The sequence below is a fragment of the Motacilla alba genome, chromosome 1 (genome assembly GCF_015832195.1).
Source record: "Motacilla alba alba isolate MOTALB_02 chromosome 1, Motacilla_alba_V1.0_pri, whole genome shotgun sequence".
Classification (NCBI taxonomy): Eukaryota; Metazoa; Chordata; class Aves; order Passeriformes; family Motacillidae; genus Motacilla; species Motacilla alba.
The window spans coordinates 1,673,450-1,694,884 of NC_052016.1; the positions used below are offsets into that span (position 1 = coordinate 1,673,450).

General features: G+C 44.3%; 2 protein-coding genes across 4 annotated transcripts; one reads left to right on the plus strand and one right to left on the minus strand.

Annotated features, from left to right (window-relative positions):
• Positions 1–5,599: 5,599 nt before the first annotated feature.
• SETD4 (SET domain containing 4) lies at positions 5,600–14,785 on the minus strand. 3 transcript variants are annotated; one of them, XM_038151764.1, is made up of 11 exons: positions 14,672–14,785; positions 13,713–13,815; positions 13,192–13,287; positions 12,373–12,450; positions 12,058–12,146; positions 10,133–10,562; positions 8,971–9,145; positions 8,435–8,516; positions 8,094–8,174; positions 6,873–6,996; positions 5,600–6,621 (listed from the first exon to the last, which is right to left on the minus strand). In XM_038151764.1, exons 4-11 carry the CDS (start codon positions 12,391–12,393, stop codon positions 6,487–6,489), a joined length of 1,137 nt encoding a protein of 378 aa, XP_038007692.1. In that variant the 5' UTR covers positions 12,394–12,450; positions 13,192–13,287; positions 13,713–13,815; positions 14,672–14,785; the 3' UTR covers positions 5,600–6,486. The 3 variants fall into 3 exon arrangements, with proteins under 3 accessions (XP_038007692.1, XP_038007683.1, XP_038007701.1); XM_038151755.1 differs by having other exon boundaries at positions 12,373–12,493; XM_038151773.1 differs by having other exon boundaries at positions 5,601–6,621; positions 12,373–12,410.
• On the plus strand, positions 14,743–21,212 carry LOC119707187 (carbonyl reductase [NADPH] 1-like). The gene is made up of 4 exons (XM_038151784.1): positions 14,743–14,879; positions 16,568–16,887; positions 19,360–19,467; positions 20,253–21,212. The coding sequence occupies exons 2-4, from the start codon at positions 16,602–16,604 to the stop codon at positions 20,687–20,689; spliced, it is 831 nt and encodes a 276-aa protein (XP_038007712.1). The 5' UTR covers positions 14,743–14,879; positions 16,568–16,601; the 3' UTR covers positions 20,690–21,212.
• The last annotated feature ends 223 nt before the right edge of the window (positions 21,213–21,435 follow it).

The following is a 21,435-nucleotide window of genomic DNA, read 5'->3' on the forward strand; positions in this document are numbered from 1 at the left end:
GCATTTTGTTACCGACTTAGATCCAAATCCCGAACCAGTGGGGAAAGCAGGGGGAAGCTCCAGAGAATGTGGGCGCATTAAGAATATTTTTCATGCTGTTTCATTTTGCAAGGGTCTGGGGTTTCTTTGTTTCACAGTCCTCTGCCCATTTTATCTCACAAAAACATTTTATTTGGAAATTAGGGATGTTTAACCATTTGGGGTTTTTTTCAGTGTTGTTTCTCTGTCTTCCTTTTTTTTTTTTTTTTTTTTCCTTGCTCTTCACACCTCCCTGACTGATTTTTCCGGTGGAAGGTGTTCCTGCCTGTGGCAGGGGTGGAAATGGATGGTCTCTAAGGTTCCTTCCAACCCAAAAAATTCTGGAATTCTGGGATACACTGATATAACAGAAAATGAGAGATTTCCCACCTGGGATCTGTGTCCATATCCATCTGTGCAAGGAGCAGTGACACCCCCAGGTGGACTATAAACAAAAAGGCTCCAGCACTGCCAAAAAAATGCCAAAAGGTCCCTCTTGATCCCTCCCCAACACCCTCTGCAGGCCAGACCACCCCCACCAAGCATCTCTGTCCCTGCAGAGCTCATCTCCTGGGAAGAACACCCAAATTCCCTGAAATTCCATCCCTGGGACACCCAAATTCCCCAAATTTCCATCCCTGTCCTTTCAGAGCTCATCTCATGGGAAGGACACACAAATTCTCTGCAATTCTGTTGGATTAAGCCTTTTTTTGACCCAGAGATAGGGTAACTGAGAGGCCGTTTAAAAACTTTTATTCTATTTTTAGTCTCATAAGGAGTTGTGAGACAATACAGATGTTATAATTCACACCATCACAATCAAAAGCCAAATATTTACTAATTACAATGCACTATAAGTTTATTGTTTATTGATTGGTGTGTACAGTGAAGTACACAAGGCACTATTGCTAATATTTTTACTATAATAATTAATGTATATAAACTTAATTATTATATTACATTATAATATATTACATTAAATTATATATTACACTATATTACATTAAATTATATATTACACTATATTACATTACACTACATTATATTATATTATATCATATTATATTATATTACATTATATTACATTATATTACATTATATTACATTATATTACATTATTATATATTATATTATATTATATTATTATTATATTATATTATATTATATTATATTATATTATATTATATTATATTATATTATATATAATCTTTATTTTAATGTATATGGACTTATTTTGTAACACACCATACTTTTTGTAATAAACTTATTTTATACACACACTATATAAACCTTCTATTGAACTTCAAAAACTTTCTGTAAATCCATTTCCCACACAATTCCTTGTTGGTTTCTTCTGGACAAGCTCTGCAAGCCAGCCTGGGCAGGCTGGTACAGCCAGGAGTGCCACCAGCCCCCTGCTGAGAGTGCCCCTTGTCCCCTCATTGCTGCCTGCCAGGGGTCACAAGGGCCCAGCTGGCCCTGCCAGCTCCTGCCAGAGCAGCCCCAGCAGGAGGGAGCTCTAAAGGGGCACATCCAGAGCCTCTGGAATGTCTGCAAGGGATGCAGAGCTCAGCTAGTGATTCTTCCCGCCAACATCATGGAATTCCAGAATGGTTTGGGTTGGAAGAGAACTTAAAGCTCATCCCATCCCTGCCCTGCCATGGCAGGGACACCTTCCCCTGTGCCAGGCTGCTCCAGCCCCAGTGTCCAGCCTGGCCTTGGGCACTGCCAGGGATCCAGGGATGGAATTCCATCCCAGCCCCTGTCCACCCTGCCAGGGAACAATTCCTCATTGCCAAGATCCCATCCAGCCCTGCCCTCTGGCACTGGCAGCCATTCCCTGTGTGCTGTCCCCCATGCCCTGGGAATTGTCTCTCTCCAGGTTTCCTGGGGCTCCTGCAGGCCCTGCAAGGCCACCCTGAGCTCAGCCCAAAGCTTCTCCTGTGCAGCTGAACAATGCCAGCTGTGCCAGCCTTTGCTGCCAGCAGAGCTGCTCCAGCCCTCTGCTCATCCTGCTTCCAGCCCCTCTCCACCCATCAAGGGTTTCATGCCAATCATCCACCCTGATTTCCCCAAATGCTGCTCCAGGAGTCCCAACAGGTGAATGTTTAATCCCATTATTTCCTATTTCACGGGTAATTTTCCCTCCCAGCCCCATGGAACAACAATTGAATCATTATTGATCTCTTTAATTCCAGGTGCCTGAAAGCTCCCATGAAAATTCCAACTCTGCCCTCTGGCAGTTTGAAACCATTCCCTGTGTCCTGTCTCTCCATCCCTTGGAAATTGTCTCTCTCCATGTTTCTTTCAGCTCCTTCAGGTCCTGGAAGGCCACAGTAAGGTCACCCTAAAGTTTCCCTTCTCCAAAATCTTCCCAGTCAATGGAAATGTTTCCATCTGCTCCATCCAAGGACACTATTGAGAGGGATCTGTGCCAAAGATCCATCAGGCCCCTATTCTGAAGGAAAAAAACACAAAAACAGTCATTTCCCCGGTGCAATCCCACTAATTAAACCATCAGAGTGGAGTTCATGGAATCATCAGGGTTGGAAGAGACCTCTAAGATCATCCAGGCAATGATTTGAACTCTGTCTCGAGTGACTGCTCCAAGAAGAATGCCATGAGGAAACTTGTGAGAGGCGCAACCAAGTTAAATCCCAATAAAACTGAGAAGATAAAAGACTACAAACCTTCATGTTTCACTTCCAGAGCAGAAAGAAAATTACATTTTGAACTATTTATCTAAATACAGTCGGGGTATATCACTGAAGACAATGGTTTTTTTTTCCTGTTATAAATGTAATACAGGAAATAGGATTGTAATTGGATGTGGATCTCCTGTAATTCCTTATTTCTCTACAGTACAGCTGCATCATCTAGTGGACAGCACAGAGATTGCATTGCTTTTACATTTTATACAATTGATGTGGGATTAATTATCTTTGAATACACTTCACTGCAGTGCTTTCTAAACCTGAATTCTGGGATTATAGATATCCACTGAACACACAGTGAAATGAGCTGGAAATGGAATTTTTTCTTTCAGTTTATGGAATGGTTTGGGTTGGGAGGGACATTACAAATTATTTCACCCCCTGCCAGGTTACTCCAAATCCCATCCAGCCTGGCCTCGGACAATTCCAGGGATCCAGGGGCAGCAGCCACCTGACCCTGTTACTGTTTAAATAAATCCATAAATTTTTTTGGGGATATTTCCCTGTGTCCATAAATTTTTTTGGGGATATTTCCCTGTGTCCCAGAGAATATTAAATCCATCACTTGAATCACTGACCGCAAACAAACATCTCAAATTCTGCCCAAGTGTGGCACTTTTGGGACAATGTCATTTTTAAAAGCTTTTTCTTTGGGAATGTCCTCTTGGCAGTGTTTTCATAGCTTGTTTAAAAGCTTTAATTATCAGGCTGTGAAGTCGATACTCCCTTATCTTGTCCCAAACCAGACAGGCCTGAGGGCACACAGCAGTGATGGATGAGCTGCACACATTACAGGGGAAAACTCTCAACTGGGAGCCACTTTCTGCAGCAGATCAAAGGAAATCTGTGTTTTATTGACATAAACTGACACAGCGAAGGTTTTGTCAGGAGGTTTCATGTTTATAATTTTTCCGTGACTGCACTAAATCAACACCTCTCTTAAAAAATAAAGTCAACTGTGCTATTTCTGCCTCATGCTCTTATTACATGAAATCCGGTGGCTCTTATTACCTAAGCAAACCCATTTGGTGTTTGAGTGCATTCCCACTTCAGCTCTCCTTCATTCCCAGAATCACCAAGGTGGGGAGAGCCCCCTGGGATCATCCAGTGCCACCCCAGCAGCACCAGCATCACCCTAAACCCTAAAGCTCACCTTAACTTCATCTCATCCCTTGGGCTTTGTAGGAACCTGACCTTGGGCTGGGAGGGACCATCCTGGAGACTCCTCACAGCCCTCAAGGTGCTGAGTCTGCCAGCAGATGAATTGTAAGCTGCAGCACCCTGAAGATTTATTTGGTGGGTGTGCAGGTGCCTTCTGCTTTGATTGCATGGAATCACCAGGGTGGGAAGAGCCCCTCAGGATCAGCCAGTGCCACCCCAGTGCCACCAGCATCACCCCAAAGCCTGTCCCCAAGGCCACATCCAGACTGCTCTGGGACAATTCCAGTGACCCCAAACCTCCCTGGGCAGCTCAGCCCAAGGCCTGACCACTCTGCCAAGGATTTTTTTTTTTCCTGATATCCAATTAGGAATGAAATTTGAGGCCATTTCCTGTGGTCTTCATGGCAGCCAGGACAAGGGGTGAGAGATGGAGAAATCTTGACTCCATGTTTCAGAAGGCTGGTTTATTAAACTATGATACATATTATATTAAAAAAACCACACTAAACTATATTAAAAGAACAGAGAGAAAGATGCATCAGAAGGCGAGACAGGAATAGAAAGGAATGAATAACAAAGGCTTGTGACTCCCGGAGAGTCTGACCCAGCTGCCTCCTTGATTGGTTATGAAGTAGAAACATCCAACATCGACCAGTCAAGGGTGCCCCTGCTGCATTCCACACTAGCAGGTAGTTATTGTTTACATCTTGAAGCTGAGGCCCCTCAGCTTCTCAGGAGAAGAAAATCCTCACAAAAGGATTTTCATAAAAAATGTCGCGGTGACAATTTCCTCTCCTCCTTTCCCTGCCCCTCCTCTCAGGAGCTGTGCAGAGCAGTGAGGTCCCCCTGAGCCTCCTTTTCTCCAGGCTGAGCCCTCCCAGTTCAGCTGCTCCCCCCAGGATTTGTTTTCCAGCCCTTTCCCAGTTTTTTTGTCATCTCTGGCCAAGCCCAAACCCTCAGTGTCATTTTTTGGGTAACACTGCTCAAGCTGGCAGAGAATCCAACTCCCTGCCCTGCTCTGGCCCAGCTTTGTAGCACTCCTGGGCAGAAGCTGAGTTTATTCCCACTGTTGCTCAGATTTGCAGGTTCAATCTGAAAGGGAATTTAGACCAAGAGGGAAATCAAGCTTTTCTTTTTTTTTCTTTCCTTTTTTTTTCCCCCACAGTAAGATCCCAGCTCAATCCCTTCCCAGGAAACACACAGCCAGAGTGAAATGTTAACAGCACACCACTGAGGAGATGCTGTTTGCAGCTCCAAGTAGAGACTGAGAAGGAGAATTTTCCCTCTGAAAATTTGATTTATTCTGGAAAACAGGTAGAGAGCACTCCAAGGGCTGCTGCCTCCTCAGGCACCTCAGCTCTCAGCCCTGCCTTGCACATAGTTTAGGTTGAACCAAAAAAGTTTAAGCTTAAATTTAAGTTATAGTGTGATATAAATACATCAATTGCTGTGCTCTGCCTTCTTTCCTGCACTTCCAGCCCTCCTTTCCTGCTCTCCCTGGTGGGTGTGTAGGAGCTCCAGGAGCAGAGCTCATCTCCAAAGCACCTGGAATAAATGTGGAGCCCCCAGCAAAAGCAAATCAGCTTCTGTGAAACTCACCTTGCCAGACACACTGCACAGGAGCTGTTCTTAAAATAACCATCCTCAGGAAAAAGAAAAAAAGAGAAATAAAGCAGCCAAACAGCCTCATCTCCTTTAACCCTGGCACCATTTAGTGATGAAATGATAAAATTAGAAACACAGCTGGTGTTGGAGAATGAAAAGGGGTTTATTATTAAAGGAAGGTCAAACAGGCACAGGGGCAGGGCTGAGCCAGTCAATGGCACAGAAGGACCTGGAGAAAAACTGGTGAGAATTCCCCCCAAATCCAAAGGAACCTCAGGAGGCACTTCAGAGCCAGAAAATCCCAGAATCCTTGACGCTGGAAAAGACTTTAAGCTCAAAGTCCAACCATCACGCCATGGGCACCATCAAACCAAGTCCTCAAGTGCCACATCCACGTTTTTGGACACTCCCAGGGATGGGGGACTCCTCCCTGGGTAACCTGTTCCAATGTTTTACAACTCTTCCCATGAAAAAAAAATTCCTGATATCCAATCTAAACTGATCAGGGCTTAATGGGACTGATTAGAGTGTAAAATTTGATGGCAAGTGACTCAAAAACATAATTTAGGCAAATCGGAAGGTGGATGGGGCTCAAGGATGTAAGAAATGGAGTTCCAGCTCCAGAAAGGATTTTAGCAAAAATAAAACAGACAAATCTTGTAGAAAATGAAGTAAAACATTTAGAAAAATAAACACTTTTTAAAATCACATCATGGAAAATAGACACAAGAGAATCCTAATTCCAAATGAAGTTTCTGCAGCTTAAATAAGGGTCCTGCCCTGAAATGCCCTTTAAAATAAATTCTCTTTTCTCCAAAGCAAGGAGCTCGAGCTCTCCACTTCAGCAGAACCTTTTGTGCAAAGGCCAGCAAAGAACAAAACTATTCTGATGAATTTTTCAATTATTCCTTGCTGCTCAGGTCCATTAAAAGAGGAATAATCTGGCAATAATCCCTGACCAATTACAGCTGTCACAGCTCCAGGGGGCTCAAGTTGTTCCTAAATTCAAGTTGCAAAGAATCTCAGCTGATTTTTGAAGGATCTTGAGGTCTTCTGAGCGCAGCATTTCCACCAAAGCCAGGTGGGTTTTGAGGTTCTCTTTGTCTCTTTTCAACTGGGAAATCTGGAGTGGAGACAAACGGGATGAAATTATTCAAAATTTTGATTATTGAACAGGACACAAAAAGAAAATTTGTGGAAATCTGTAATGATTTTATTATGTTAAAATAGTTTTTAAATTCCACAAGAGAAACTTTAGTAGTAAAAAGGGGAAAAAAAAACAGGGAAAGGGGAAAGTCATCAAAATTCTCACCCAGAAAATGACAATGTTCTGATAGAGAAAGGAATCTGAGCTCCCTGGTTTTTCCAAGTTACCTGGAGAAGGACATGCTGGGTCTCCTCTATTAAAAACTGACAGATTTTTGCTGCTGTACCCAAAGCCTGCTGTTCATTCCTGGCTGAAGAGACTTCACCAAGCAGGATCCTCCTCCAGCAGGCACTGGAACCAAAATGGTTGAAGAATACAGAATTATTTGCTGCACTCCCCAGCTGGATGCCAAACGTGGCTCTGCTGCCCTGGCCCTCACCTGGGCTCGTAACCCACCCCAGGGATTTATTTTTAGTTCTCAGATTCATTTATTCCACTCAGCAATGAATCTTCAAAGCACAAACAACTTTGAACAAGCCTTTTCTCATTAATTTATTCCCTCGTTTTATTTATTCCAAGCAAAGAGTAGGTAATCATTTTCCAGCCCTGATGTTTGAGGCAGATTTGCCATTTGGAATAAATGCTCCAAGGGCACTGAGAGTCCCTGGAGATGAATTTCAGCAACTTCCTTGGCCCTGGAATTCCAGCCTGTGGAACACATGACTCAAGGAAATCAAGCCAGGTTAAGAGCATTTAAAATTTCATCAAACCAACAGGAAAAAGGCCTGGAAGGAGCCTGAACCTTGAGGGAATATCTGGGGCTTGAAATAGAAAGGGAAAATAATACAGGAAAGAAAATCACCAAAGCAGCAAAAGGGGAGGGAGTTAAAGTCAGAGGTGTTCTCTGCCTTTCTTCTTTTCACTTCTCACCTGGGGTCAACAAATCAGACACAGGAGATCCAAAAATTGTCCCAGTGTGTCACTCACAGCCAGCAGAGAGCAAAGAGTGAGAGGAAACAGAAAATATTGAAGGGGATGGAAAACAAATCCTGGGGGGAGCAGCTGAGGGAGCTGGCGGGGCTCAGCCTGGAGTAAAGGGGGAACAGGGGGGATCTTGTGGCTCTGCACAACTCCTGCCAGGAGGGGCAGGGAAAGGAGGAGAGGAAATGGCCTCAGATGGCACCAGGGGAGGCTCAGGTTGGAGACTGGGAAAGAAAATTTCCCTGGTGGAATGGTCAGGCCTTGGGCTGAGCTGCTCAAGGAGTCGCTGGAATTGTCCCAGAGCAGTCTGGATGTGGCCTTGGGGACAGGCTTTGGGGTGATGCTGGTGGCACTGGGGTGGCACTGGCTGATCCTGAGGGGCTCTTCCCACCCTGGTGATTCCATGCAATCAAAGCAGAAGGCACCTGCACACCCTGCAAATAAATCTTCAGGGTGCTGCAACTTACAATTCATCTGCTGGCAGACTCAGCACCTTGAGGGCTGTGAGGAGTCTCCAGGATGGTCCCTCCCAGCCAAAGGTCAGGTTCCTACAAAGCCCAAGGGATGAGATGAAGTTAAGGTGAGCTTTAGAGTGAGTTTTCTTCCTGAGACACATCAGCCAGGGAAGATTTCCAGCATTGATACTGGTGTTTATAACTTCTCCTTCTCTCCCAAGCAGAGAGTTTGCTAAAAAACAAATAATTATAGGGTTTTTTTTGCTGGATTTTTATACTAGAAGCAAAATTTGACTCCCAGAAAAAACTGAATTAAAATCTCACCAAGAAACAAAAAATCTCCAGATACTTACTCCAGGAAATCGTGATCCTTTAGAATGGAAAGTTTGGCCTTTCTCTGCTTGTCCAGTGGGGAGAAATATTTGAGGAGAGTATCTGCAGAAAAATGCAGTTTAAATATTTAAATAAATTGTATGTAAGAGAAACCACCATCATTAATTCTGAGAAAAGATTTCAACAATATTTTTCAGGTAGGACTAAGATCAGAACCTGTTAATTTTTGGAGAACCTTCCAGAATTCTCTCCAGGATTGTAACAGAAATCCTGACTCAGACTGAAGTCAGGAAACACTCCAAGCAAGTTCAGTTTGTGGAGATCTGGATTTCAGTCCTCAATGGTGCAATCTAAGAGATCCAGCTGGAATCTCTACACAGATGTTGTTAATAATAACCATTAAAAAAAACTCCAAAATATTAACAAAAAGCATTTTTAATGAAGCAAAAAGTAAATATGCCAAGAGGTATCAAAACCTTTTCCCCTCCTTGAGAATTTACACACTCAGTTCTCTGGTTGTGTGCCTTTCCATGCTCAGATAATCCATAAATCCAACCTGCTGAGACATAAACACTGCTGTGAGGGTTGTCCACGGCAACAAATCCATATTCCAGCAGCAGCCTCTGATTATCATGAGGTCCATAGCAGATCAAAACTTCCTGGTATTTTCTGCATTGTGTATTTGTCCAAATTTCATAGCTCCTTGTCTGCTCATTAAACCCAGCCTTGACCTTCAGGGAGCGAAAAATAAAAGGTTTTTACTCTTGGTAGGGTGAAAAAGGAAACAAACCTTTGAATTTTGAAACCCCAGAGGATTGAAATTCTTCTTCAATTGTGGGGAATTCTTGGAGAGACCCCAGATCTGCAAACACAGATGGTTCCATGCAGAGTTGGCCCCTCCTGTGCTGCCCCAGCTCAGTGGTGGCACCCAGAGCCTGACAGAAGGTGGAAATTCTCTCTGCACTCCCCTCAAGCTGCTCTGAGGCTTCAGCCACAGGTGGAGTAACACAGGGACGATGGAATTTGGGTCAGGGCAAGGAATTTGTCTTGCTTTTAGGAGCAGATCAGGGGGATGATTACAAGTGGCTCTTCCCAAAAGCTCGTTTGGATGTAAATCTCCCCCAGCCACTGTGGGCTCTCCCTGTACCTTGGGCTTTGTGCTTTGCTGCACAAACTGAAATATTTGAGTTACAGAATTACGGAATGTTTGGGTTGGAAGGGACCTTAAACATCCCATTCCAACTTTGCCATGGCAGGGACACCTTCCCCTGTGCCAGGCTGCTCCAGCCCCAGTGTCCAGCCTGGCCTTGGGCACTGCCAGGGATCCAGGGGCAGCCCCAGCTGCTCTGGCAATTCCATCCCAGCCCCTGCCCACCCTGCCAGGGAACAATTCCTTCCCAAAATCCCATCTAACCCTACTTTCTTCTCACTCTGAAGCCATTCCCTGTGTGCTGTCCCTGCATGCCCTGGAAATTGTCTCTCTCCAGGTTTCCTGGGGCTCCTGCAGGCCCTGCAAGGCCACCCTGAGCTCAGCCCAAAGCTTCTCCTGCCCAGGTGAACTTGCTCTCCAGTTCCTGAGGAGCTGAGACATTTTTCCCCCTGTGAGATCTCTCCCTGCCCTCCCCACACTCCTCATCCATCACATAAAAGCAGATGGCATCGAGAGAGCGCACTTTATAAAAATAAAGAAATTTACTGATCTATTTTGAGCTTCTCACCTGAACATTTGGGCTGTGGTTTAGCAAATCTAAATATGGGGCCAGGGCATAAACATCTGGCTCCAGGGAGAAACACTCCCTGTGCGGATGTTCCATGTAGATTGTCCTGGTGTTTACAGTGCACCAAGCCCACTCCAAAGCGCTGAAATTAAAAATGGATCCTGTCTTCTCAGCAAATAAAGGCTGCAGGGAAGAGAAGAAAGCTTTGGAAGAGCTGAACAGCTCTTGGATCATCGTCTTTTGCTGCTGAGCCTTCTTTCTTAAGGGTTTTGGGAGGAGATTGATGACATCGGGTTCCAAACAAGCAGGGCAAGAGTAAGCCTTGGGCAGGACATCCAGGTAGGGCTTCCATGGAGATCTGTCCCCAGCGTGTTTCTCTGCTATCAGAAACGTGCACAGCGCCAGCACAGGAGACACCGGGGGCTTCCATCTGTTGCAAAATAAAAATAGAATAAAAATAAAATACAAATTTTAAAAATGGGGAAAATTAAATAAAAATAAAGATGTAAAAGCCAAATAAAAGGAAAAATAAAAATGTTTAAAAAGTAAAATAAAAATAAAATAGAAAGAAAAATAATAATAAAATAAAAATAAAAAACAAAAATAAAAATAAAAAACAAGTAAAATAAAAATAAAAAGTTTTAAAAAGTAAAATAAAAATAAAATAGAAAGGAAAATAAAATAAAATAAAAATAAAAAACAAGTAAAATAAAATAAATTTTAAAAAGGTAAAATAAAAATAAAATAGAAAGAAAAATAAAATAAAAAAATTAAAATAAAAACCAAGTAAAATAAAAATAAAAAATTTTAAAAAGGTAAAATAAAAATAAAATAGAAAGAAAAATAAAAACAAAAATAAAAATAAAAAACCCCAAGTAAAATAAAAATAAAAATTTTTAAAAAGGTAAAATAAAAATAAAATAGAAAGAAAAATAAAAACAAAAATAAAAATAAAAAACCCAAGTAAAATAAAAATAAAAATTTTTAGAAAGGTAAAATAAAAATAAAAATAATATACAAAGAAAAATAAAATAGAAAGAAAAATAAAATAGAAAGAAAAATAAAATAGAAAGAAAAATAAAATAGAAAGAAAAATAAAATAGAAAGAAAACAGAAAGAAAAATTAAAATAAATTACAATGAAAATAAAAATAAATAAAAAGTAAAATAAAAAGAAACATAAACAAAAAAATTAAAATTAAAAGTAAACTTAAAATAAAATTAAAGTTAAAATTAAGTAAAATAGAACTATAAATATAAATAAAGAAATTAAACCTAAAACTAAAAATAAAAGTACAAATAAAAGTACAAATAATAATAAAAATACCAACGCAGCAGACCTGCAGAGGTGAGATGGGAAATGGACACAGCAGTGTTTTACCTCTCTCAGAGCTCACTGCATGTAATAAATAGCTTCTATTTAAAACTCCTTTGTAGTTCATCTCCAAGTCCTTTGGCTGATTTCAAAGGGGCAATAAAAGCTGGATGCAATAACAATTTCAGCCTTGGCTTGGCTTTTTTCAGGATACACAAGCATTCAATGCCCAGCATGGGGCTTTCTTCCAAATTTTCCAAATTTCCAATTTGTTCCTAATTTTCTAAAAGGCCCTGGCTTTGCAGCCCAGTTTCATCTTCCTTCTCCTATTGCAGCTGACTCCCAGATTCCCAAAACCCCCATTCCTACCTGGCATTTAGGGCCAAGCAGGCTCTGAGGCAGCTCCAGCTGCAGCCTGTGCCCCCTCTCCAGCTCGGCCAAGCTCAAAGGAGATGTTCAGTATTAAGATTTTCCCTCTCTGAGCATTCCACATCCCTGAAATGCTGGCAGCACTCAGGATATTCACTTTAAAGCTCCACCACGCCTTCAGAGGATTCGTGACTGCTGAAAAAAACCTCTCTAAAGGCCACCAAGTGTCACTTGTCACTTACTTCTCAATGTGTGCTCCCAGGTAGCTGCTGAGGACAGTGCCCGTGGTGAGCAAACACTTCTCAGGCAATGAAATAATCACATCTCCTGCCTTTGACGGAGGAGGAAAAACAAAATTACACACAAGAAACAGTAAAAATCAAGTGTAAAGACTCATTTAATTACTGTGGGGACTGGGGGCTTCACATTCTGGCTGCAACAGTCCAAAAGTCAGAAATGACATTCACAATGGATTTCGGAGCTTTGCTTGTTGCAAAAATCATTAAATGTCAAGAAAAAACCTGAAGGGCTCCCGCATTAGAAACAACATCACTCACCTGAAGAGCTTTTGTTGTCATCAATCCTCTGCCTGTCTCTGCAGAAGGAGCAAAGAGCAGGAGTAAATAAATGCAGATCTGGAAAATCAGTGATCTGTGATCGGGTCAGCAAGGAAAAGCTCTAAAAGAACAGGCAGCATGTGGAACAAAACATGAATTACGGGCTGTTCCATATGTAGCTCATTCCTTTTTCTCCAATTCTCTTTGTTTTTCGGGATCTTTTCCCTGCATATCCTGCAGCATTGGCTGTCCAGTTCTAGAAATTATTCAGCTTTTTTTTTTCTGCTGCCTACAGCAATTATTCACCTTCTTTTTCTCCATTTTTTCCTCACACACATCTTTCATCACCAGCTGCAGCTCCTGGTTTCAGAGTTTTAACTAAACTCTGGCATTTCTAGTCACAATATTTTTCTCTGATCCATTCTGTTCTTTCTGCTCCCTCTATAATATTACAAAATGTTTAAAATATAACTACAGAAAGAGAAAAAAATACAAGTATAAATCTTTACTGTAAACATTAGTAAGTGAACCTCAGCTCTCTGCTGAACTTGCTTGGGTTTAAAAAGGATAAACAAGTTATAACAAGGTTAAATTCCAAACACTGTTTTATTAACACTTCAAATTTTGGCTTTTTCAGGCCTCCATATCTACTTTTTCATGTTAAATTGACATTCCAAGAATCCTTGAAGAGTATCAGTAACTGTTTGGTTTTTTTTTTTCCTGATGCCAGACAGGAGCATAATTCAAAATGAAAGCTGGAATCTAAAATTCTTAGAAGATTCATAAATTTGTACCATCAATAAATAATTAAAGCATTACCCCAGAACTCTGCTGGCCTTAAATTACTGTCTTCAAATCCTCTCTCTTTTAGCCACTTCTTAAGTTTAATGTATTCCAGCTTGTGACTGCAGTTCACTAAAAAATAGAAAAATAAATTAATGCTATTAAAGAGGACAATAAATGAAATATAAACATTTTGCTGTATAGTCAGAGAAACTGCATTCTGGATATTTTAAAGCATAATAAAATGGCAAGAAAAAAAAAATAAACTAAATAAATTTGGGGTCTCTGTGCACTGTCTCAGAAATGTGTGAGTTATTCAGCAAGTCCAAGGAATTCTACAATAATGTAATATTTGCCATTAGGCAGAAAAGAGAGCTCAGAAAATTCACCCTGCTCTGCTTGGGATTGTAAAGCAAAGCTCAGATATTTGCATATGAAAAAGGTAACATTTATGAATGTAATTTTCCAAGCACAAAGGCTTTTGAAAATATGAACAAAATGACACCTTGAGGAACAATTGGTTTAGTTTATTATTTAACTTGCAGGCATGATGATACCTCCATCCATAAAACTCTTCAAGTGCTTTCTTCTTCTCTTTCGACCTGTCCGACCTCTGCTTTTCTTCATATTAAGCAACAGATTTTGCCTTTTTTAGACAACCTGAATTTAAAATAGATTTTCAAATAACTGATTTAGAAGCATTTAAAGACAAATTTACTACTGTGAGCATGGGCAGGCCCTGGCACAGGGTGCCCAGAGCAGCTGGGGCTGCCCCTGCATCCCTGGCAGTGCCCAAGGCCAGGCTGGACACTGGGGCTGGAGCAGCCTGGCACAGGGGAAGGTGTCCCTGCCATGGGAATGGGATGGGATGATCCTTCATAGACTAATGGAAGATCCTGAGATGGGAAAGATTCACAAGGATGATCCAGTTCCACCCCTGCCCTGCCCAGAGCCCCCCCAAGCCCAGCCTGGGCACCCCTGGCAGCGCTGGCCAAAGGCTCCTGGAGCTCTGGCAGCCTCGGGCCGTGCCCATTGCCTGGGCAGCCTGGGCAGTGCCAGCCCCCTCTGGGGAAAGAACCTTTCCCTGATCTCCTCCCTTTTGCCAAAAGTTCCCTGAACGGAACCTCAAAGCGCAGCTTTTCCCTGCCAGGAGGGAGGGCCGCAGGGAGCCGGGATCACCCACAGGCGCTCGGGCTCCTCCAGAGGCCGGCCCTCCATCCCATCCCATTCCATTGGGTTAAAAAGATCTCAGAGATCATCGAGTCCAAATCCCATCCCATGGCTAGAAGTGGAAATCCTGCGCTAACCAGACCCGCATTCCCTGCTCGGCACAAACCCCCGGGACGAGAGGGAGAGAAACGGCCCCGGCAGCGCTGCGGGAGCGGAACTTCCCGAGGGACCGCCCGTGCCCCGCGCCCTCCCCCCGAGAGCCGCAACCGCATCCTCCCTGCCAGCTCAGACTGTGATTCCCGAGCCTCTTCCGGGCTGGAATTGCTACCCGGAGTCCCAAACCCACCTGCGAAGGGGACACACGGACCGACATTCCCTCGCTGTCCCTCTCCGCGAGTCACCGCCCGCTCTCCCGCCCCCGAGGCGGAGCCGCCCCGCCATCTTAGGGGCGTCCCCATCTCCCTTCCCCCGGGTGACTGTGCTTTGGGGATAGCGTGTTCTGTCCTCGCTGCGTGGAGCTGAGGGACGAGGGAGAGGTCCCCGCGGTGTTGGAGGTGGGTGATGGCGTGCTGGCTGTCCCCCTCTGGACCCTTCGCCCCCGCGGTCCCCATGAGGGCGTCGGGGTTCATGGCGGCCCGTGGGTTCCCTCCCCGTGAGGGGGACGAGAGAAGGGGGAGAGAGGGAGGCTCGCGGTGAGGTGGGAATGGCGTTCCTGACCCTGGGGCGTCACTCTGGAGATTCTTGGAGTGATATATACTTGGAGTGATATAACTCTACTGCTTAGAGTTACAAGTAAATTTGGAAGAGAGATGGTAATGATGCCAAAAGGGGGCAAAGCCAGCGTTTAAACTTGTTTTTTTTTATGGGGGCAATCAATGAAGCTTCTTTAAATGCACTCTTATCGGTTAGAAAAGCAGCAAGCAGGTTTTCGGAGCTGTTGTTGTGTGTTACACAACCAGCCATTGTAGTCAGCCTGTGCTCTGCTGTTTTTCCCCGAAAAGGCTGTAATTGCTCCTCCTGCCTGGCACCGGGAGATAAAGATCCCCCATCTTTTTTTTTATATTGTTTGCGACCTTAAAGATCATCCACTTCAAACCCTTGCCATGGCCAGGGATACCTTGCACTAAAGCTGGTTGCTCAGGTTTTGAGCATGAAGTTTTCAGCAAAACTTGAGCTGACCCGATTGAATATTCCCAAAAGGTAGAAAGTCTTTCTGCGAGGTGTAAATGCAGAAAAGCTTACTCCTACAAAAAGTTAATTCAGTACTAAAAATTAGTCACTGGCAATTTTTAGTCGAGACGTTTCTTCTTTGTACCCATCTCTTCAGAACACTTAACCCCAGATTTCTCTCTGAATATCTCACGTTGCCTTAGGAGTTTACACAGCTTACACAGGAATATAGTTTTGCATAATCCAAGGTGGAACTTGAAATAATATTTTAAAGGAAAAACACTTGCCTAAGGAGGCTCCACACTGCTGGAAATGTTCAAGGCCAGGTTGGATGGGGCTTGGAGTGACCTGGGATAGTGGAAGGTGTCCATGGCAATGAGACAATCTTTAAGGTTCTGGGGGTTTTAGTTGTTGGTTCCTCTGGGTTTGGATTGAAGGCACTTGAGACAGTAGTTCATGTTCAGACTCAGATGTTTATTATTTCTTATCAATAAAACAGTCTCACTGCTGTGAGTTCAGCAGCTTTTCATTAGAAGGCACAAAATGGCCAACAGTCTCTGGTTACAAGGTCTTTTAAGACTAAACCATCCAATTAAGAACTGACACCTGGATTATTTTCCCTTTTAACCCAATAACTGATCCCAAATAGCCCCAGTGCAGATTGTTCTGCCCAATTCCAAAATGCCACCCAAACCCATGGAGAAGAAGGAAGAAGAAGCGTGAAGAAGAAACCCAGGATGACACCCTGTGCCCTCCATCCTGCTGCCATCCACAACATACTAAACATCCCAAAACCTAAATTTCTCCCCAAGTGACACACCCGCACTGCTCTCTATAATCCATTTCACACTTTTGTGGATTCCAGTCTGTCTTGAAGTCCAGGAAACTTTCTCCATGAATGAGGGTCAGAGTCAGTGCTGTCCTGGGGGTCAGGGCACCCCAGAACAGACAGAAATATTCCCGGTGCCCTGGGTTTCCACAGCCCCTTCCAACCCAAACCGTCCCATAATTCTAATTCCTTTCCAAACAGCCATTTTGCCTGTGTGACTGACCTTCTCTTTGCTGCTGGCAGTTCCCGTGACGTCGGCTCGCGTTGCGAGGGGACAATGTCCAACGTGCAGGTGGCCGTGGTGACGGGCTCCAACAAGGGGATTGGCTTGGCCATCGTGCGGGCCCTGTGCAAGCAGTTCCCGGGGGATGTGTACCTGACGTCCCGGGATCCCGGCCGCGGCCAGGCTGCCGTGGCTCAGCTCCAGCAGGAAGGGCTGCGCCCGCTCTTCCACCAGCTGGACATCGATGACCTGCAGAGCATCCGAGCGCTCCGGGACTTCCTCAAGGAGAAGTATGGAGGGCTCAACGTGCTGGTGAACAACGCTGGCATCGCCTTCAAAGGTAGGAAGAGCTCCTGTGCTCTGTGGAGAGGCAGTGGATGCATCCAACACTTCTGTGCCAGTGTTGTGTAGTTATGATATTCTGTGAAAATCCTTTTGTCAAGGTTTTCTTCTCCTGAGAAGCTGAGAGGGCCTCAGGAACAAATGTAAACAAATTGTTATCTGCTGGTGTGGAATGCAGCAGGGGCACCCTTGACTGGTCGATGTTGGATGTTTCTACTTCATAACCAATCAAGGAGGCAGCTGGGTCAGACTCTCTGGGAGTCATAAGCCTTTGTTATTCATTCCTTTCTATTCCTGCCTCGCCTTCTGATGCATTTTTCTCTCTGTTCTTTTAATATAGTTTAGTGTGTTTTTTTTAATATAATATGTATCATAGTTTAATAAACCAGCCTTCTGAAACATGGAGTCAAGATTTCTCCTTCTCTTCGCCCTTGTCCTGGCTGCCCTGAAGACCACACCATGCTGCTTTTTTGCTTGGGCAAACTTCCCTTCTTAAGGCTGATGTGAGAGCAGGGTGCTAGGGGAGGGTCAGCTTGGACATCAGGAGGAATTTCTCCATGGAAAGGGTGCTCAGGCTCTGGAAAGAGCTGCCCAGGCAGCTTTGCAGTGCCCATCCCTGCAGGTGTCCCCTGCAGGTGGCACTGAGTGCTCTGGGCTGGGGACAAGGTGGCCGTGGGGCACAGCTGGCACTGCATGGGCTGGGAGGGCTTTTCCAGCTGTAACAATTCCATGATTCTGTAAACATGCCTCCCTGGAGGGTTGTGTTTGCTCCACATGGAAACGCTGAGGCACACAGGCAGGTGGGCAGGGCTGGGTTAATTGCCTCAGTGCCCAGGGGTTCAGCAGGGTGTGGGAGCCCATCTCCATTGGGAATGTCTCCCTGTGCCCCACGGAGCTATGTGTTCTCTTCTTGCTCTGTTCTGTGCACTCTGCTCAGGGATTCCAGCTGATGAAAAAGCACCTTTATTGTCCCTGGGTGGGCTTTGCTATCTGGAACTTTCTCAGGCCATTCAGTCACCTCTGAACCACTCAAATCCTGCTGTGCTGGGCGAGAATTTAACCCTTTCACCTCCCAGTGGGCAGAAAGGCAGGGAAAGTGAGAAAGACACAGCGGTTTCAAGGTGGAAGGATGCATTTTTGTTGCATGTATGAAATCCAGAATCAGAATTTGCTCCAGACAGAGCAAACCACAAGTCTGGCTGATGGTTTTGTGGAGGGGATTGTGCCCCTGTGCCCCCCACAGGTGATTCCCCACCTGCAGAGCTGCCCCAGCGCTGGGAGGAGCTGGAGCTGCTGCAGAGAGCCCAGAGGAGGCTCCAGGATGAGCAGAGGGCTGGAGCAGCTCTGCTGGCAGCAAAGGCTGGCACAGCTGGCATTGTTCAGCTGCACAGGAGAAGCTTTGGGGTGGCCTGATTGGGGCATTCCAAGGGGGAACAGCTTCACGCTGAAAGAGGGTAAGGAATTTCTCATGGAGTAGCAGTGATGATCTTCTGACTCTTTTGCCTGTCACTTCATAGGAAAATTGCTTAAGATCAGCTTCTTGGGAGGCAGCTCTTAATAGAATTGTCTGAGCTTCAGGGTGTGCTCAGGAAAGATTCCAGCAGCAGTTAAAATATCACTTCCAGATGTTTAGCCCTGACTTTCCTCAAGCTGACAACAGCTGAGTCAGCAGTCACACAATTCAGGATGTGACAAAGGAACTGTGGCTGTGAGTGTGAAGCACAGAGGGTGTAACATCTGTGTAAGAACTTGCTCTGATGCTTCTCTCATAGTTTTCATTTTTGCTTCCCAGATTGCTTCTTGCCTCACCGAGTTTTTGCCGCCATCCCAGAATTTATGCTTTCCTTTCTTAGTTGCAGCATTGTGTGCTACTGCAGTCTGTCAAAGATTAGATTCGCCAGTAGGTTTTGTTGTTTTGGTTTTGTGCTGCATTTCTCCAGCAAAGTCCTTGAACCAGCAAAAACTTCCTGTAGCAAACGGTGCTGGAGCTGTGGTTGTCTTCTGGATGAGCCTCTCTGGGAAGAGTTGTCAGATAAAGGGAATTTCAGGATGTTGCCAATATCCTGTTAGGCACATGAGTGGGGTTTGGGGTGTCAGGAAGTTCTCTCTCACAAGGAAGGCGGGATATGGAAGCAGGATTTGGGGTTCTGTGGGGTTTTAGTTCTCCCCCTGCCATAACCCTGGCCATGGATCTGGCTTTGTGTCTGAGATTTAAATGCGAGTGAGTGATTTGCACATGAACGTGGGTCATTAAACACGTTTGCAATAAAAACCACATCAAATAATGACTTGTTAATTTATCTCTTGAATTATCTTGGCTTTGGAGACAATGAACACCTGCCCAGCCTGTTTTCTAATTACTAAAAACTGCAACTAAGATAAACTTTTGGGGTTTGGTAACTTCTATTCAAACAGTGTTACAATTCTAATTTTTATTGGTTTTTGTTCTCTTCCTACCTCTTCTGTCCAGTTCAGGACACGACTCCATTTGCAGTCCAAGCTGAGGTTACACTGAAGACAAACTTTTTTGGAACCAGGAATGTTTGCACAGAATTGCTGCCTCTTGTGAAGCCTTATGGTAAGTGAAACATAACAAGCAGAGAAAGAGTTTTGTTTGAATTTTGGCCCTTTTCAATGGGAAATCCTGTCCAGTCTCAGGCAGTGCACCAATCCTTCAGATGTGGTGCTGTGAGGTGTTTGCTGCTAAAAATGAGATGTGGTCTCTTCTAATATTTAAATACATCGAGGTTTTCAAGGAGAAAAGAAGTCAAGTAGACAAAAACCAGGTTTTTATTTCCTGAGGGAGAAGGAATAAACAGAGTGAGTGAATTTTGGGGAGAGAGGAAACAGTGCCAAAGTTGCAGTTTAGTCCTCTTGTACTACGGTGAAGGATGACTGTAATAAAGTCATTAACAGCATTGCTTTCTGTGGCTTTTAAGATGAAATCCCCAAACTCATCACCAGAATGGCTGTGAAGTAGCAGGTAGGAGGGGCATACATGATTTTGGAGATGAGTGATTTACTGATTCAGCTGATTACTGCAGTGCTGGGAGATAAATCCTTGAATTTGTAAATCTCCAGGTGATATTTCTCTTGTAGTAAGAGTGTACCAGCTGATTGTGAAGTTGTTTCCTGGAGGTTTATCTGAAACTTTTGCAGGTTCACACCTTAAATTACCTCTCATGGTATTGACTAGAAATCAGAACATTGAGTTAATCTGATTTTCCAGGAGCTCTGCAAAACAACCCACCTAAAATATTTTACAGCTGTTCACCTGAGGAGTGAATCCAGAACTGCAGAACAGCCCCACTTCAGTGTGAGCTGCAAATGTGTGACAATAATCCCTTTTTATTCTCCTTTCAGGCCGGGTGGTGAATGTCTCCAGCATGGTGAGCTGCTCAGCCCTGAGAGGCTGCAGCCAGGAGCTGCAGCAGAAATTCCGCAGCGACACCATCACTGAGGACGAGCTGGTGCAGCTCATGGCCAAATTCGTGGAAGACACCAAGAAAGGTGTCCATGAGAAGGAGGGCTGGCCAAACACTGCCTACGGGGTGTCCAAAATCGGGGTCACTGTCTTGTCCAGGATCCAAGCGCGGCTGTTGAACGAGCAGAGGAAAGGCGACCACGTCCTCCTCAATGCCTGCTGCCCTGGCTGGGTGAGGACAGACATGGCAGGTCCCAAGGCCACCAAGTCCCCAGAGGAGGGGGCTGAGACCCCCGTTTATTTGGCCCTTTTGCCTTCCAGTGCTGATGCTCCTCATGGCCAGTTTGTCAGTGACAAAACTGTCAAAGCCTGGTGAGCTCAGGGAGGTGGGGATGGAAAGGGCTGAGCTCATTTTCCTGATTTCATTCCTAATTCCATCATTCCCTTTTCCCTCTCCCCTGGGATGGGGCTCGTGGAGCTGGGAGGAGGAAGCAGGTGCCTTATCTCTCATCACAGTAGAGTTTTCCAGGATCCAGAGATGTTCTGGAGGGTTTTCTAAAGAGGATGGGGCTGTTCTAGAGCTGCTGTGATCTGTCTGAGGGGAGACTCAAGACCAGAATCACTGTTGGGCAGACATTCCTTACTGTCAGAACTAAATGGAATTAGGTGAAAATGAAAATAGCACTGATCCACCATTTATAGCCAAACATAATCAGTTGGTGTTGTTAATATATCAATAAATAATTACTGATTTATATTCTGGTAATTAATTATTCTGGTACTAAAAGCTTATCAAGTCAGAAAATATATTTTCCTTTTCTGCAGCAGAGTTTGTGGCTGGGATTTGTGATGTGTGCATTGGAAGCAGAGAAAATAAACTACAGACCTGACACAGCAAAGTGTTCCTCAGTTCCTTTATTGCACAGCCAGAAGTTTCCTTAATAAAATCTGAATTAAGTGCTCCCCACACAGCAGCAACAAGAACTGTAAGTGGTATGGAGAGCTCTACATTTGCTGAAATGCTGCTTATTGCCTCTCAAAGTCTCAGAGTTGAAAAACTGCCTCTTCTGGGGCTGAAGGAGCTGGAAACAATTGCCCATAAAGCTGTTGTTGGTAATGGCA

Excerpts from the sequence above, each read along its gene's own strand:
- SETD4 (XM_038151773.1), bottom strand. The coding sequence starts at position 13,782 with ATGAAGAAAAGCAGAGGTCGGACAGGTCGAAAGAGAAGAAGAAAGCAC. Across the intron at positions 13,288-13,712 it reads GAAGAGTTTTATGGATGGAG|TGAACTGCAGTCACAAGCTG; the intron begins GTATCATCATGC and ends TCTATTTTTTAG. Across the intron at positions 9,146-10,132 it reads ACCACAGCCCAAATGTTCAG|GTCAAGGCTGGGTTTAATGA; the intron begins GTGAGAAGCTCA and ends CGCTCCCTGAAG.
- LOC119707187 (XM_038151784.1), top strand. The coding sequence starts at position 16,602 with ATGTCCAACGTGCAGGTGGCCGTGGTGACGGGCTCCAACAAGGGGATT. Across the intron at positions 16,888-19,359 it reads CGCTGGCATCGCCTTCAAAG|TTCAGGACACGACTCCATTT; the intron begins GTAGGAAGAGCT and ends TCTTCTGTCCAG. Across the intron at positions 19,468-20,252 it reads GCCTCTTGTGAAGCCTTATG|GCCGGGTGGTGAATGTCTCC; the intron begins GTAAGTGAAACA and ends TTCTCCTTTCAG.